The 15664-nt window shown below is 35.0% G+C and overlaps 1 protein-coding gene across 1 annotated transcript in view; it reads right to left on the bottom strand.

Annotated features, from left to right (window-relative positions):
• Nucleotides 1-5251, bottom strand: part of LOC126878497 (adenylate kinase) — a 42304-nt gene extending 37053 nt beyond the window's left edge. The window contains exon 1 of the mRNA XM_050641247.1: nucleotides 4935-5251. Within this exon, the coding sequence (XP_050497204.1) occupies nucleotides 4935-5036 (102 nt within the window). The 5' untranslated portion in view covers nucleotides 5037-5251. The remainder of the gene's footprint in view (nucleotides 1-4934) is intronic.
• Between the last annotated feature and the right edge of the window lie 10413 nt (nucleotides 5252-15664).

Raw genomic sequence — 15664 nt, 5'->3', positions numbered from 1 at the left:
TTTATACTTTTTTAGAAGCTACATATTTTTGTTAAGAATTTTTTTTTTCGGATAGAATACTTACTTTTTGAGTTATTTGTAAAAACCGCCTAAAAACGTGTTTTTTACTCGCAAATAACTCGAATATTAATTTAGTGAAAAAATCCTATAGAACAAAAGTTGCTTAGAATTAGTCAGTTTATCCATTTTCAGACTTATTTTGAACGTATATTTTTTCACCCCCGAGATGGGGTAAAACTCACCCTCAGGGCAAAATCTTACATCGGCACACTATCACTTTTCTTGGTTGACATGTTACCTATGTGTATGCCAAATTTCATGTTAATCCAAGCGATTATTTAAAATTTAGAGCCAAAAGTGTGATTCAATGTATATATTTACTACTTGTATTTCAAACAATTGCAAATTTCTTTATCAATTTAAAATAAATATTTTTGACCAGGTAAAGAATTAATAATTGTCACAAAACTACAAATCACATTATTACATTATTATAAATACAGGGTGTCCAGAAACTCTACCGACAAACAAAGACAGGAGATTCCTCAGATAATTTTAAGATAATTTAACCCAATTCACCTAGTCCGAAAATGCTTCCTAAGGGAGCTAGAGCTCTTTGAAGATGGCGCCATGTAATTCGTTTTTCTTAAATACCTCCAGAACGCTTCTATTTAGAAAAACGAAAATTTGTATACATGTTTACTTTTCAATAATGAATCGATTCCATCCATTGCGAATTTCTAGTACCGGTCATAGGAGTCCGTTTTGGGTAGGGCAACGGTTATTTTATCGCATAACTTTTTTGTCTTCAACTTTTAAGCATTTTTGATACTGGATAACTAAATTGCGAGATATTCTAGTACTAAAAGGTACTCTTACTTTAAGTCGGTAGGACACACCTTTTTCTAGAAAAATCGATTTGAAAGTTTTTAGTTTTGGGAATTAGCAAAAAAAATTTAAAAAAAATTAAAAAAAAAACGATGTATTTTACCAACTTAAAGCAAGAGTAACTTTTAGTACTCGAATATCTCATAATTGAATAATCTAGTGTCAAAAATACTTAAAAATTAAAGACAATAAAATTATGCTAACAAATAACTGTTGACCTACCCAAAACGGACGCCTATGACCGACCGGTAATAGAAATTTGCCATTAATGAAATCGATTAATCTCTAGAAAATAAATAAATGTACCAGTTTTCATCTTTCTAAATAGTTTTTTTTTTTAATCTATTTTTTGACATTCAAGGAACGAAAAATTTTCAAATCGATTTTTCTGGAAAACGGTGTATTCTATTGACTTAAAGTAAGAGCACCTTTTAGTACTAGAATACCTAACAATTTAATAATTCAGAGTCAAAAATGCTTAAAAATTAAAGACAAAAAAGTTAGGCGATAAAATAACCGTTACCCTACCCAAAACGGACGCCTATGACCGGTACTAGAAATTCGCAATAGATGGAATCGATTCATTTCTGGAAAGTAAATAAGCATTCCAATTTTCGTTCTTCTAAATAGAAGCGTTCTGGAGGTATTTAAGAAAAACTAATTACATGATGCCATCTTCAAAGAGCTCTAGCTCCCTTAGGAAGCATTTTCGGACTAGGTGAATTGGGTTAAATTGTCTTAAAATTATCTGACGAATCTCCTGTCTTCGTTTGTCGGTAGAGTTTCTGGACACCCTGTATAATCTAAATACAATAAGTGATAAAATATTTCCAAACGAAACGTTTTGTATCTATTAGCATTGTTTAAAAAAAGATAAAAATTTGTCTAGTTATACAATGCTATCTATTAATAGTAAGAATTTACCATTTCCAGGTAAAGAATTAAACACCCTCATCTACTCATCTGTAAATACAATAAAAGTACGATTGAAGGCGAACGGTACCGATCGATTGGTAACAATCAAGTTTTATTTAGTACTTGGCAATGGCAACAGCCATTGAACAATAGACCAGATATTTGTTCTGCGACAGATCCTTGAAAAAACAAGTGAACATAACATCGACACACATCATCTCTTCATAGACTTCGAAAGCGCATATGACAATATAAACCGAGAATTCTTAATAAAAGCAATGAAAGAATTTAATATACCAACACAACTAATAGAACTGATAAAAGAATCTCTAAAAGTAGAAAGTAAAATCCGGATACAAAACGAAATAACGGAAACAATAGATGTGAAAAAGGGACTACGCCAGGGAGACGCTCTATCATGCATCTTGTTCAACATTGTACTCGAGAAAATAATGAGGGACACAACAGTCAATACTCGAGGAACAATAATTAATAAAAGCGTGCAAATACTAGCATTTGCAGATGATGTTGACATAATCGCAAGATCAAGAAGAGAAATGATAGAGGCATTCAATCAAATAGAACGAGCTGCACAAAATAGTGGCCTGAAAATCAACCAGAACAAAACAAAATATATACAGGTAAGTAAAAACACAGAAATAAGGCAGCCACAAAATATAACAATAGGAGAATACAACATTGAGGGGGTAAAAAACTTTACATACTTGGGATCCCTAGTCACATCTGATGATAACGTAGCAGAGGAAGTGAAGAGGCGAATATTTATTGCCAATAAAAGTTATCATGGCTTAATTCGGCAACTAAGATCAGACAACGTAGCAAGGAAAACAAAATGCCAAATATACAAAACCCTAATAAGACCGGTACTCACATACGGCTCAGAAACCTGGACACTCACTAAAAGAGAGGAAACATTGCTAGCCACCTTTGAAAGAAAAATCTTGCGACACATATATAAGGGCACAAAAGAAAATGGAATTTGGCGAAGAAGGTACAACTTTGAACTATACGAAATATACCAGGATCCAGATATCATAACATTCATTAAAATAGGACGGCTGCGTTGGATGGGACATGTAGAAAGAATGGAAGAAGGCGAAATACCAAACAAAATATTCAAACAGATGCCAGTAGGAAAAAGAACAAGAGGAAGACCGAAGCTGAGATATTTAGAACAAATAGAAAATGATATAAAAACCTTAAAAATAAAAAACTGGAGAAAAAAAGCACGAAACAGATCAGAGTGGAGAAGAATCCTGGAACAGGCCAAGACCCAGAAAGGGCTGTCGAGCCAATGATGATGATGATGATGATGATGAATGGCAACAGCGCCGTCGTTAATAGAATTAAAATTCGTCGTTATTAAAATATTCGGATATATATACGTGCTGCCATCCACTGAAAGAATTGTTAAACGTTTAGTTCCTATGATCACCAACCATTTTGACTGTGGCGTTTACATACCCCCTTAAGTGATCAGAAAGTTGTAGAGTAGCATCCAAAGTAACACCAAGGTCCTTGATAAAAGGTACAGTATCTAGGCAATGCTGTCCAATCTTGTATTCAAAATGGATTGGGGATCTAGATCGAGAAAACGTAATGGCTTTGCATTTAGATGGACTCAGACTCATCCCATTTCTTGTACACCAGTCCAACAAATTGATTAACTCATATTGAAGTTTATCACAGTCATTAGGAGATTTAATCAGACAGCTCAATTTTTCGATGTTAGTTGCATATTGTAGTGAAAAAGCTGTACTTTTATGTGTGCCATATGCATTTCGCATATATGTACAATGTAGAGGTAGCAACACAGTCAAATTCACATTTTACATTTTCTACAACCCCTTGGACTACCCCTGTCCGGATTTTGCCTTAATAAATAATGGTAACCCTATCTAGGCATCACACTATCAAGCTACGGAAAGTTCGAAACAGAAGTGTAAGATCAAGTGAATAGAGCAAACAGAGCCACAGGTTGCTTGAAAGAAATTTACAAAAAAATGACATATCGTCGCCTCTTATGAAAAGTGCCTATGTCCCAAAATAAGCAAAAATGAGATTCTTGCGCCATCTGATTAATAGTTATGGTAAGCATGCATAGCAAGACAAAAAAGTCAATAGATGTCACTGAAACCACAAAAAAGAATTGTACCCAACTTATTTTTAACAGGTTGACTGCCACGACGGGCATACACGCCCGCTACCTAATTCTCCCAATATGCCTCGGTGGGTGTATATGCACTTGACTAATATGTGCTTGTCATATGAGCCAATTTTTTTTATTTATATATGGGCAGTCAACCTGTTAAATTAGTTTTTTTTGTCTCCTGTAAAATTCGTTAATTTGGACTTGGGCACTTTTCATATGAGGCCGACGATACGTGGCAGAAACACAAGCTGACACAGACGTAATAAAAAGATTGCTAGAAACAGCGGAGATGAAAACCCTTAGAAAATCGATGGTAGGACACTATAGGACAGAGCTAGAAGTACAGAAATATGAGATGTAAGGTGGAGAATAACAAAAACTGAGTAAAAAACAAAAGAGTAGAATGGAATGATCATATAAGGGGAATGACAACAAATAGAGTAGTAAAGACAGAGAAAGATGGTCTCCAATGGGAAGATGATCAGTGAGAAAACCAGAAAAACTACAGAATGTCAACTTACTTGCACATTGAAAAACAGACAGTCATGTCTACGCCAAAAGAAGAAACATGTCTACAACCAGATGATATTATTAATAATATTGTTATTCTCTTAATATTGGCATAAAATAGCTGTCCATACACTACCAATACTCAAAATCGCCTGAGTATACTGAATTGTATTTCATAAAAACCCTTTTGGTAGTGTCATTTAAAGTTGTAAAAATTATAATAAAATTGTAATCAAAATAAGACATGTTAGAGATACCGAAAAAAATATAAATAGGAAATCCTTCTATAACTATAACAGATCGTTTTTAGAGTGGAATGGTTATGACATGACATTGCAAGCATGTAGTTTTTACTAAAAAAACAAAGCATTATTTGGTGTAAAATGTTCAAGTTCAGTATATCTGTTAATCTGTAAATATTAAAATTCCTAAATATGTAAAAACTAACCTGGGTTCCTTTACCAGAGCCTGGTGGACCCAGCAATACAGCTCTTATTCCTTCTTCCACTTCATTTGCTTTTGGGATAACTTTTGCTGCTAAGGGTGCCATTGTTTCAACGATGCTCGGACCCTCTTGGGGTGGAGAAAAGGCTTCTAAATTATATGATAAAAAATTTAAATAATTTATAACGATATCATAGATAATCTGTTATACAACATGGCATGACCTTTGCTCAATTTCCACCAACTCACTCAACTGAGATAAGAGTGAATTTAGCAAACTTTTGAAGTTTAACCTCAAAATGTCAAAATTTACGTAGATATTAAAAAAAGAAGAGAGGAGCGGCGAAGTCTGGCTACAAGTTTTGCTCAAAAATTGGGAAATGCTAGCTGATAAGCTGATTGCTCGTGACGTCACGCTTTGATTTGCTTTGATCTTTGAGGGATTATTTACGCATATGCACGTTTGATTCTTCAGTCTTTTGGTTGTAAAAAGTCTGTATTTATTAGATTTTTATTTATTCTGAACATAATTCCACTGCATCCAGTATCCAGTGGAAATAGTATTGAGAATTTATTAGACCATTGTAGACACTAACCTACCAATATGTATACTCGAGCATGGCCGTCTATATATTTTAATCAGTGAATTAAGTGAATCAGTGATATGGAAGAGAGATAATTCCAAATTCCATATCACTGCAATTTTAAGAGTCTGTCGTATTACATGTGGCAACACTGTGAAGCTGTTAGATAGAGGGCCGATTTATAGATATAGCGGGAAGAATACAATTTAAAAAAATTGTATTCGATTAATTTGGCCAATAGTGTGAAAATTAATTCATTCTTTTATTAATCCCACACTGTTAAAATCAAGATATTTAAATAAAATTTTATCAATATTTTATATATCCCTATCGAATTCTTCATTTTTGTTTCAGGTATGTGATTAATGGTTTACTTAAATTGGTAAGTTGATGTTACGGCATATTTTGTAAGAATTCTTATTTCGTGAATGAATGATTTTGGAAATAAATCCCGAAACAGTTGATTTTTATTTTTAAATTATGATTTTTTTGGCATCTACAGGGTGTCCAGAAACTCTTCCGACAAACGAAGACCGGAGATTCCTTTGCTGACGTCATCCATCTGGGCGTGATGAATTATTTTTTAAAATGAGAATAGGGGTCGCTATTCTCATTTATTTATCAAATGCTAGCGCATTTGAAATGTTATTAAATTCTCTATTCAGTAATATATACAAACATAATTATTTATACAGGGTGTCCAAAAAAATTGTTTTAATTAAATTGACACAAAAAGGAGAATGTATGTAATTTATTTAATTCAAAATACATTTTACAGTGTCACGAAAAATGGGTTAACATGATTACGTCTCGATAAAGACCCCTTTGACCTCCCTTCAGCTGTACGCTATCACCCTCAAACCTTTCTTGGATGTGTCCCGTTTTTTCAAGTTTATGATTTGGTCATTCTAGGATACATATTAAATAATTGTGGCGACAGCACACATGCCTGTCTGACTCCTCTTTGAGTTTCTACTCAGTGGATCTATGGGGAGCAGTGGCGACGCTTGACTTTTTCTGAAGTGTTACCAAAACCAGATGCAAAAAATCTTATTTAAAAAAACTGAAGATATGGCTAAATGTATATATAGCTTCAATATCAATAATATCATTTTGTATATCACTTAGGGCCGGTTGTTCGAACGCTAATCAACACTGATCACTATCAAATATTTAATTACTGTCACAACTGTCAATGTCAACTTTGGTTGGGTTGCTGAAAACGTAATTGATTATAATTATGAGATTAGTTAATCAATTATAACATAACAATTATTAACATAATTGATTAACTAATTTCATAATTGTAATCAATAATTATGTTTTCAGCAACCCAACCAAACTCTCGAAAAAACAGTTGATGTTTCTAGATGTTGGCAAAATTTTTGATCTTTGTTGGTGTTGGCAATTAATGTTAACAATTCCCTGTAATTGCCTTGCGTCAGAGGCGTCGCCCTCAAAATGACCACAAAACGCTAATTCTTGTTTGGCTAAGTGTGCTAAGGATATACCTATTTATTTTTTTTAACAAACTCATTATGTTTAGCAATATTTGCTTTAAAAGCTTGGTTATGAAAAAATGAAAACTTTCAATTCTTGTTTTACCAAACTGAATCAAATTGAGTACATATAGGTACATTTTACATGTAGGTAACGGAGAAATTTCTTGTCTCCTTTTTAAAACTCTAAAACTATTTAAATCGTGAATCTGGTTTGCCCATTTTTTTGTAGAAACCAAAAGACATGGCCAACAATACAGTCTATTTTTCTTGCAACCACATAACTAATGATTTTCACTGTATTTACCAATTAAATTTAAAATATCGAACTACTTTTTTTGATTCCTTTTTTAAATTGTTTAAAATAGGTCTTTCATTTTCAATAATCTCATTTTTTTCTTCAAAATTATACAAGGAGAATTACTTTTCAAGTAGTTGATCGATTACGCAGCGACACTCATCCATGGTTTAACCGCACGCACACTTTTTATAGGTACCTACTGTAACCAAATTTAAATCTGGTAGCAGGGCTACTGATATACACAGCGCGCTTATCGCCGTCGCTCCTTCAAAATTTTCAGACACTAGCCGGTACCGATCGATAGCGAGGATATAACCATTGTAACCAGAAATGAGACTGGTAACAGAGTATAATAAAGTGCAACATAAACTCGCCAATATTTTCGTGTGTCTACGAGTCTTTGGCTATTTACTGAATTAGGTAGGTACTATTAACACATAATATAATAATATATTTCTATTGGTAAAAATATTGGTAAATGGAATTATTCATGGCCATAAAATATTTATTTGTAAGATTTTTTACTGTTACCAATGGTAACAGTGGTTACATGGACGCTTCGCCAGTGATGGGAAGGGAAAATCCCTAACAAGGTCCAAAATTAAAATAAAATTGTTGGAACATAAAAATATATTAGCTGAGATGAAACTTTAACCACAGACAGACAAAATCAACTCAACAAATCCGCTAGTTAGGAAAATTAAGGGAACTTAATGTAAGTAAGTTTCTCTGTATGTCTTTTATGTAGTTTGGGTTTTTTTTTATTCGGTGTTTCAATAGAGGTTTCCCCCTAAGGCAAATTTCCCCTTCCAAGGTAAATGTTTAGATCCGCTACTGACTACTTTGTTTGCCTCACTACTACGTGCTACTACTTCGTATCACTTGTACGACCGCTGTTTGCTTGTAGTACAGATTTTTGATTAAATTAATTTCCTTGGGATCTAGATGTATGTGTTTCAATGCATGTATGAGTATACCATGTTTAACTCTGTCAGACGCTTTTTACAAATCTATATAACATATGAATACGAATACGTTTTTATTATATTCTCTGCATTTTTGCAATAGTACCGTCATTGCGCACAATGCCTCACTTGTTCCCATTCCACCTCTAAATCCAAACTGTGTGTTGTCTAATTGTACTTCATATTTTTTATATATACGTTGTTGAATAACTTTGTGTTACGAAAATTACCTGAATGACCCTCAATAGTTGTTTACGATCAAAACAGCCGGCGTCAGAAAACTCGCGAAGGTTAGAGGGAGTTCCGTGAAATCAGTTTTACCCTTCCAGACTTTTCTACCGTTTTCGGGATTATGGGCGTATCAGTATAAAAGTCATCAATTTTATTTTTTTTTTTGGGTCAGTTAATATTTTACTTCGCGTGAATTATTGTAACGTCGCGATCGGGTTATTGAAATGTATATATTTTTAAAGTAGATAAATAGTATTTGTAAATAAATTAAATAAGTTAGACAGTGTAAAATAAATTAGTTATTGTTGTAAAATTAAGTGTTAAATGTAAGTGTTATAAATTAAACAATTTCAAGTAAGTCTTTTATTTATTTAATAACAATTAAAAGTCAATTCGCTTAACAGTTCATAAATAAATCAATCAGTACAGTAATAACCTAACAAATGGGTCAGAAGTGGATAAAAAAATAAAGAAAATAAACTCGGTTTAAATACAGTGTGGAATCTTTAATAATAACTAAATATAAATCGTAATAAATAAAGTGTGTGACCATGTCTTCACAGCATGAGCAGAAAATTACTGATCTGCTCGTTAAGGAGCTACGTAACGAGTTAGAAGAGAGAAACATGGACACTACTGGGAAAAAGGCTGATCTAATAGAACGTCTAAAGTACGCTCTGCAAGAAGAGGGTCAAGATCCAGAAACCTATTTGTTTGAAGACAAGCATGCTGCTTTGATTTAGAAAGTTTCTGGTGAAATCTCCCAAGTTTCCTCGGATGTTTCGAAAGTTTCGACAGACATTACGTCGTTAGAGAAAAAGGTTTCTGGTGAAATCTCCCAAGTTTCGGCGGATATAACATCATTAGAACAGAAAGTTTCTAGTGAAATTTCGAAAGTTTCGGGTGATATTTCATCCCTTGAAAGCAAGATGACTAACGAGATCTCTGCTAGCATTTCTAAAGTCACTTCTGATTTTGACGACAAGATATCGTTCCCTAATAAATCTACTTTTGAAGAAGAGATCAAAGAAATAAAAAAGAAAATGGAGGAAACGGAAAAAGTAGACAAAGGTATGGAACCCATCTTAACAGACATTAAAGATGATGAAACCAAATACAAATTGGAGCCACGGCCGATAGTTGAAGGGAGTGTAAGTCATGCTCGTATTAAGGTGCCAAATTTCGACGGAAAGTCATCATGGAACAACTACATGAAACAGTTCGAATCGGCGGCCAGAGCGAACGGATGGTCCAAAAAAGAAAAGGCTGTAAACCTCACTATTGCTCTTCAAGGCGACGCTTTGGATGTCCTCCAGACCATAGCCGTAGAGGAGACAGATGACTTCGAACAGCTCAAAAAGAGATTGAATATGCGATACGGGCACGAACATTTAGAGCATATCTATCAGTCTCAGTTTAAAAATCGAAGAAAAAAGAAAGATGAAGCTCTTCAAGAATACGAGGTAGATATTGCCAGGTTAGTACGATATGCATATCCAACAGCTCCCGAAGACATGATGGAAAAGTTGGCTGTTCAAACATTCATTGATGGCCTTCGTGATCATGAGATGCAAAGAACACTGCGATTAGCTCGTCACAAGACGCTGGTCGATGTCTTGTCCGCCGCCCTCGAATACGAATCAGCTACCCAAGCCTCTGGTGGGTACAGTAAAGTTAGGACTGTGAAAGAGGAACAGGATGAGGACAAACTTGACCAGCTTGTTAATATGATGAAAGACATTGCATCCAAGAAAACAAAAACCATAAGGTGCTGGAATTGTGGTGAAGTGGGACACGTACGGAGTTCATGTAAGTACCCTAGGTACAATAGCAATCAAGAGACTCACCAGCAGGAAAACTAGAACGGGTCGGCCTTAGGGGGGCAGCTTCGACCCGCAACTTTTCCAAAGACCCTGTCATACTAATAGCTTCTTTGAAATGTCGTGAAGATAGTGTATATGTAGATGGAGAAATAAATGGTAACAAGAATACATTGTTGATGGATACCGGAGCAACCAGGACCATTATACGACCGTCAGTTATAAACAGTCGTAAGAAGCTCTTACCAACGCGGTTGCGACTACGGACTGCCACAGGTGATGCCAACATCCACGGAGAAATCGAGATACAATTAGGGATTGGAGCAAAAAAGTTCGTCCATACTGTCATAGTTGCAGACATCGAAGAAGATGTTATATTAGGAATGGACGTAATGAATTTGCATGGATTTCAATTGGATTTTAAGAGCAGGGTAATCAAAGTTGGCAACGAGGAGGTATTTCTTCATCCACATAATGACAGCACTGTGCTAGCAGCCATTAAAGAAGATACAGTTGTGCCTGCGAGGAGTGAAACGATCATCGTAGCGCGGCTACAGGGAATTGTAGAAGGATGAACACCTGTTATGATGGAGCCATGAAACCACGACGAGGAGGTTGGCCGAGGAATCATAATTGGAAAGGAATTGGTTATTTCTGCTAAAGAAATTCCCGTGAGATTGATTAATGTCAATGACTACCCGGTGACCATCAAGAAGGAGACAAAAGTAGGAACTTGTGTACCCGTGACGTCCATAATCCGTCAGACGACAACATCAGATAATTCCAACGACAAGTTCGACCAAATCGTTGCAGTTGCAGGCCAGTCTCTAAACCAAGTGGAGAAATGGAAATTAAGGGAATTTCTTTGGCAATATCGTGACATATTCGTACCGAAAGGAGGAAAGATAGGAAGAACGACAATTGTCAAACATAAAATTGACACTGGTACCGCTAGGCTAGGCCAATTCGTCAAACAGCTCGACGATTACCACAGGCGAAGAGAGAGGAAGCTGAAAGGATTGTTCAAGAAATGAAGAAAGACGGGGTGATAGAACCTTCTACGAGCCCATGGGTCTCTCCGGTGGTCCTGGTCAAGAAGAAAGATGAAACTACGAGGTTCTGTGTGGACTACCGTTTGTTGAATAATGTTACCAAGAAAGATAGTTATCCTCTGCCTCGGATCGACGACACGTTGGACACATTGGCTGGAAGTAAATTGTTTTCTACGTTGGACTTGAAGTCTGGATATTGGCAGGTAGAAATGGATCCAGTGGACAAGGAGAAGACGGCTTTCACTAAAGGATCTGGGTTATGGGAATTCAACGTTATGCCGTTTGGACTCTGTAATGTTCCTGCGACATTTGAGAGGCTTATGGAAAATGTGTTGAGATGGTTATCTTGGAAAACGTGCCTGGTGTATTTAGACGACATAATCGTTTTGGGGGAAACTTTTGAAGACCACCTGAAGAATTTAGAAGACGTTTTTAATCGACTTAAAGGTGCCCAGTTAATGTTAAACCCCAAGAAATGCCAGCTATTTCAAAGTAAAGTCAATTATTTAGGTCATATAGTCAGCAAAGAAGGAGTGGCCGTGGATAAAGGAAAAGTCGATTCCATTAAGGAATGGCCTGAACCAACTGATAAACATCAAGTGAGAAGTTTTCTGGGACTATGTACTTACTACAGGAGATTCATTAAGAAGTTTGCAGATATCGCCAGGCCATTAACGAGACTTACAGAGGAAGCACGGGATTATTGCTGGGATGGAGACTGCCAAACGGCCTTTGAAACTTTGAAGAGGCATTTAATTACAGTGCAAATACTAGGGTATCCACTGCCAGAAGGAGAGTTCATCTTAGATACGGATGCAAGTAATGTGGGAATTGGAGGAGTGTTGTCTCAGATTTAAGGAGGACAGGAACGAGTTCTGGGATATTTAATAAAGTGCTTTCAAAACCTGAACGAAATTACTGCGTCACGAGAAGAGAACTTCTAGCAGTAGTAAAATCAGTGGAACACTTCTATCAATACCTCTATGGAAGGAAGTTTCTAATCCGAACCGACCATGCCGCCCTTAAATGGTTAATGCAGTTTAAGAATCCAGAGGGTCAGATAGCCAGATGGATTGAACGACTTCAGGAATACGATTTCAAGATCGAGCATCGGGCCGGAGTTAGCCACAGGAACGCTGACTCTCTATCTAGAAGACCGTGCCCAGCAGAGTCCCACATAACAATGATGTTCGCATCATGTTCTAAGCATATACTACCAACATTCGTCGGAGTATATTCTTTTTAGTATATGTGTAGTACAAGCATAGCATCTACCTTAAAAAACATTCTAAATTTCATGTTTTTTGCATATACTTCAAAGTATATTCTCGTACCGAATATACTAAGTATATTCGTGTACGTAGGATCTCGGAATATTCGTAAAAGTTTATTCTTAGAATATACCTTTATCGAATATTCTTAGCACATACTTATAAGTACATTCTTAACACATACTTATAAGTAGATACTTTTAAAATATCTTAAAAATAATTTGTATGTATAGGAAGTATAATATTAGCCTTATAGATTATCAACTTCGTTATTTTTTAGAATACATAATTAATAAAATTTATGTATGTAGGTAGTATTGGACGAATTTCATTTCAAAATTGTTGTAGGGTAAAAAAGTTTAAACATTAATTGTATTAATGTTTACATAGATACTATTAAAAATTCGTTTTCACAATTGAAATGACTTTACCATTTCGAGTTTATCATGAATCATTAGTATTTTTACATCCTTGGAATTTGAATTTAGGTACATTCAATTCAATAGGCCATTTCGCAGAACCAAAACGTGCCAAACTGCACAACCAAAGCAACCAAAGGCTTTGGCGTTGCCAACCGTCGAGTAAGCTTTTTCCGTCAACTTACCTTAAAAATTCCCACTTTTATAAAAAAAAACTTCCCTCCTGTTTACAAAATCTGAGAAGATATGTTGAATTATTTTCAAATATTTTGATTTTTTCTTAATATTTTACAATTTGGACTGGAACAATAATTCCCTTTTGAGTTAACTTTTTCCCTTTATCACCTTTTCTGTTGAAAATTCCCCCAAAAAGGGAAATTTCTATCCGTTTGACAACACTGACCACCGATTTTGTTATTCCACAACATTCATAACCCCCCCCCACCCCCCATCATATTCTGACCTGACCATTTCTATTCTTACCTGAATGGATCAGGGATAGGAAAAAACCGTAAAATGAAAACAGGCATTATTTCATTATTTGTATCATCTATGGATCTATGCAGGCAGTGTTAAGGATGAAAGCGAATGATGTAGTACTAGGACTAAAGAACATACATAATCTGTTTATTTTGTTTGCGGTGCTTCAAAATACATAATATAATCTATTTTGATAACTCAATATTACTTAAATAGGTAAGTACATATAAGTATTATATAAATTTTAGTTACTTATGCATAGTTTAGTTTAGCTAAATATTATATAATGATTTATATAAATAACTAAAATTTATAAATATGTACTTACTTTTTAAGTAATATTGTAGAATGTAGGTACTAACTACATTCTCATTTGCAATTAAAATATGTAAATAGATATTTGGTAGAACCAGTAGAACCTAAGATGAGATTAGGTGATGCCGAAAACATACTTCTAAATTCTAAGCAATATAGCAGTTGATAGCAGTTTCTTAGAATATGTATTCTTAAAAATATAATATTCTTCCCATACAAAGATGTGCGGTAGTACGTTCTTAGTATATAAATAGAAGGTTTATAGCACTTCCTTGGAATATTCTAAAAAGTACCTTCTTGGTATAAACTAAAAAGATGTGCGGTAGTATGTTCTAAGTATACACATAGAAGGTTTATAGCACGTCCTTGGAATGTTCTAAAAAGAACATTCTTGGTATATACTGAAAAGAAGTGCGGTAGTACATTCTAAGTATATACATAGAACGTTTAAGTACTGTAATGTAGTATATACTCAGTATCTGCTCTGCACATTCGCAATGGTAATTACGCACATTCTCAGTATATACTTTTTCTGAAAAGTATGTTCTATGAATCTACTAAGAACATGAAATTGTTATGTGGGGTGTTCCCATTGCAACAAAACAGAGTCAAAGGAAGCAGCAGTACTAAGAACAACAGTGGTCAACGACGAGTGGACGCCTACCAAGATCAAGGAAGAACAAGAAAAAGATCCAGTTTTACAGAAGATTCGAAAATGGAAAGAAGAAAATCGTCGACCATCTTGGCAAGAAATATCAAGCCTAGGCTCAGTAATTAAGACGTATTGGGTCCAGTGGGACTCATTTATCTTGGAAGACAGCTTGGAAGACAGGAGATACCGAAATGGATGCCTATCGGTTAAGGGTTACCCCGGTGCTGACGTATCATCAGATCATGTTCCTGTTGTTGGTAAATTTAGGTTTAGATTCAAGAAGGTTGCAAAAAAGAACAGCAACAAAAAGTGCGATATGAGAATACTAAAAGATAAGAAAACAAAAGAGACAGTCGCACAGATTCTTTCAGAGAAACTAATTAATATGGAGCAAACATATAATGCCGAAGAATCACTTCAAAATATATGTGAAACCTTTAACAGCATCAGAGAAGAACATCTAATAGAAAAGAAAGAGATGAGAAAAAGTTGGATGAACGACAATATACTACAGCTTATGGAAGAAAGAAGAAAATCAAAAAACAACAAAATAATGTACAACACGATTCAGAGACAAATAAGAACTGAAATAAGAAAGGCCAAAGAAAATTGGTTAAAATCACAGTGTGAAGAGATAGAGTCGTTAGAGCAAAAACATGATACGTTTAACATGCATAAAAAGGTGAAACAAGCAGCTGGTCTTCAGAAATCCATCACAGCAAGCAAATTGTGAGACCAACAGGGGAATATCATCACAGACAGAAATCAAGAAATCTGCATATGAACAAAATACATACAGGAACTCTTTGATGATACTAGATCCGAACAACCTCCATCCTACATATGTGATGACCACTTACCAATCACATCAGATGAAGTGGAAAGAGCAATATCACAACTAAAAGATGGCAAAGCTCCTGGACCTGACAATACATATCTGAACTCATAAAACTATTTAACACCGACGGTGCTCAACGCCTAACCAAAATATTTAACGACATATATTTAAGCGGAGTAATACCAAAAACATGGTTGAAGTCGACGTTTGTTGCTTTACCAAAGAAAACAAAGTCCGTATCCTGCAGTGATTTCCGAACCATCAGCTTAATGAGCCACATTTTAAAACTATTTCTTAAAATTATACA

Source organism: Diabrotica virgifera, chromosome 10, assembly GCF_917563875.1.
Source record: "Diabrotica virgifera virgifera chromosome 10, PGI_DIABVI_V3a".
Classification (NCBI taxonomy): domain Eukaryota; kingdom Metazoa; phylum Arthropoda; class Insecta; order Coleoptera; family Chrysomelidae; genus Diabrotica; species Diabrotica virgifera.
This window is presented reverse-complemented; position numbering and strand designations above follow the sequence as displayed.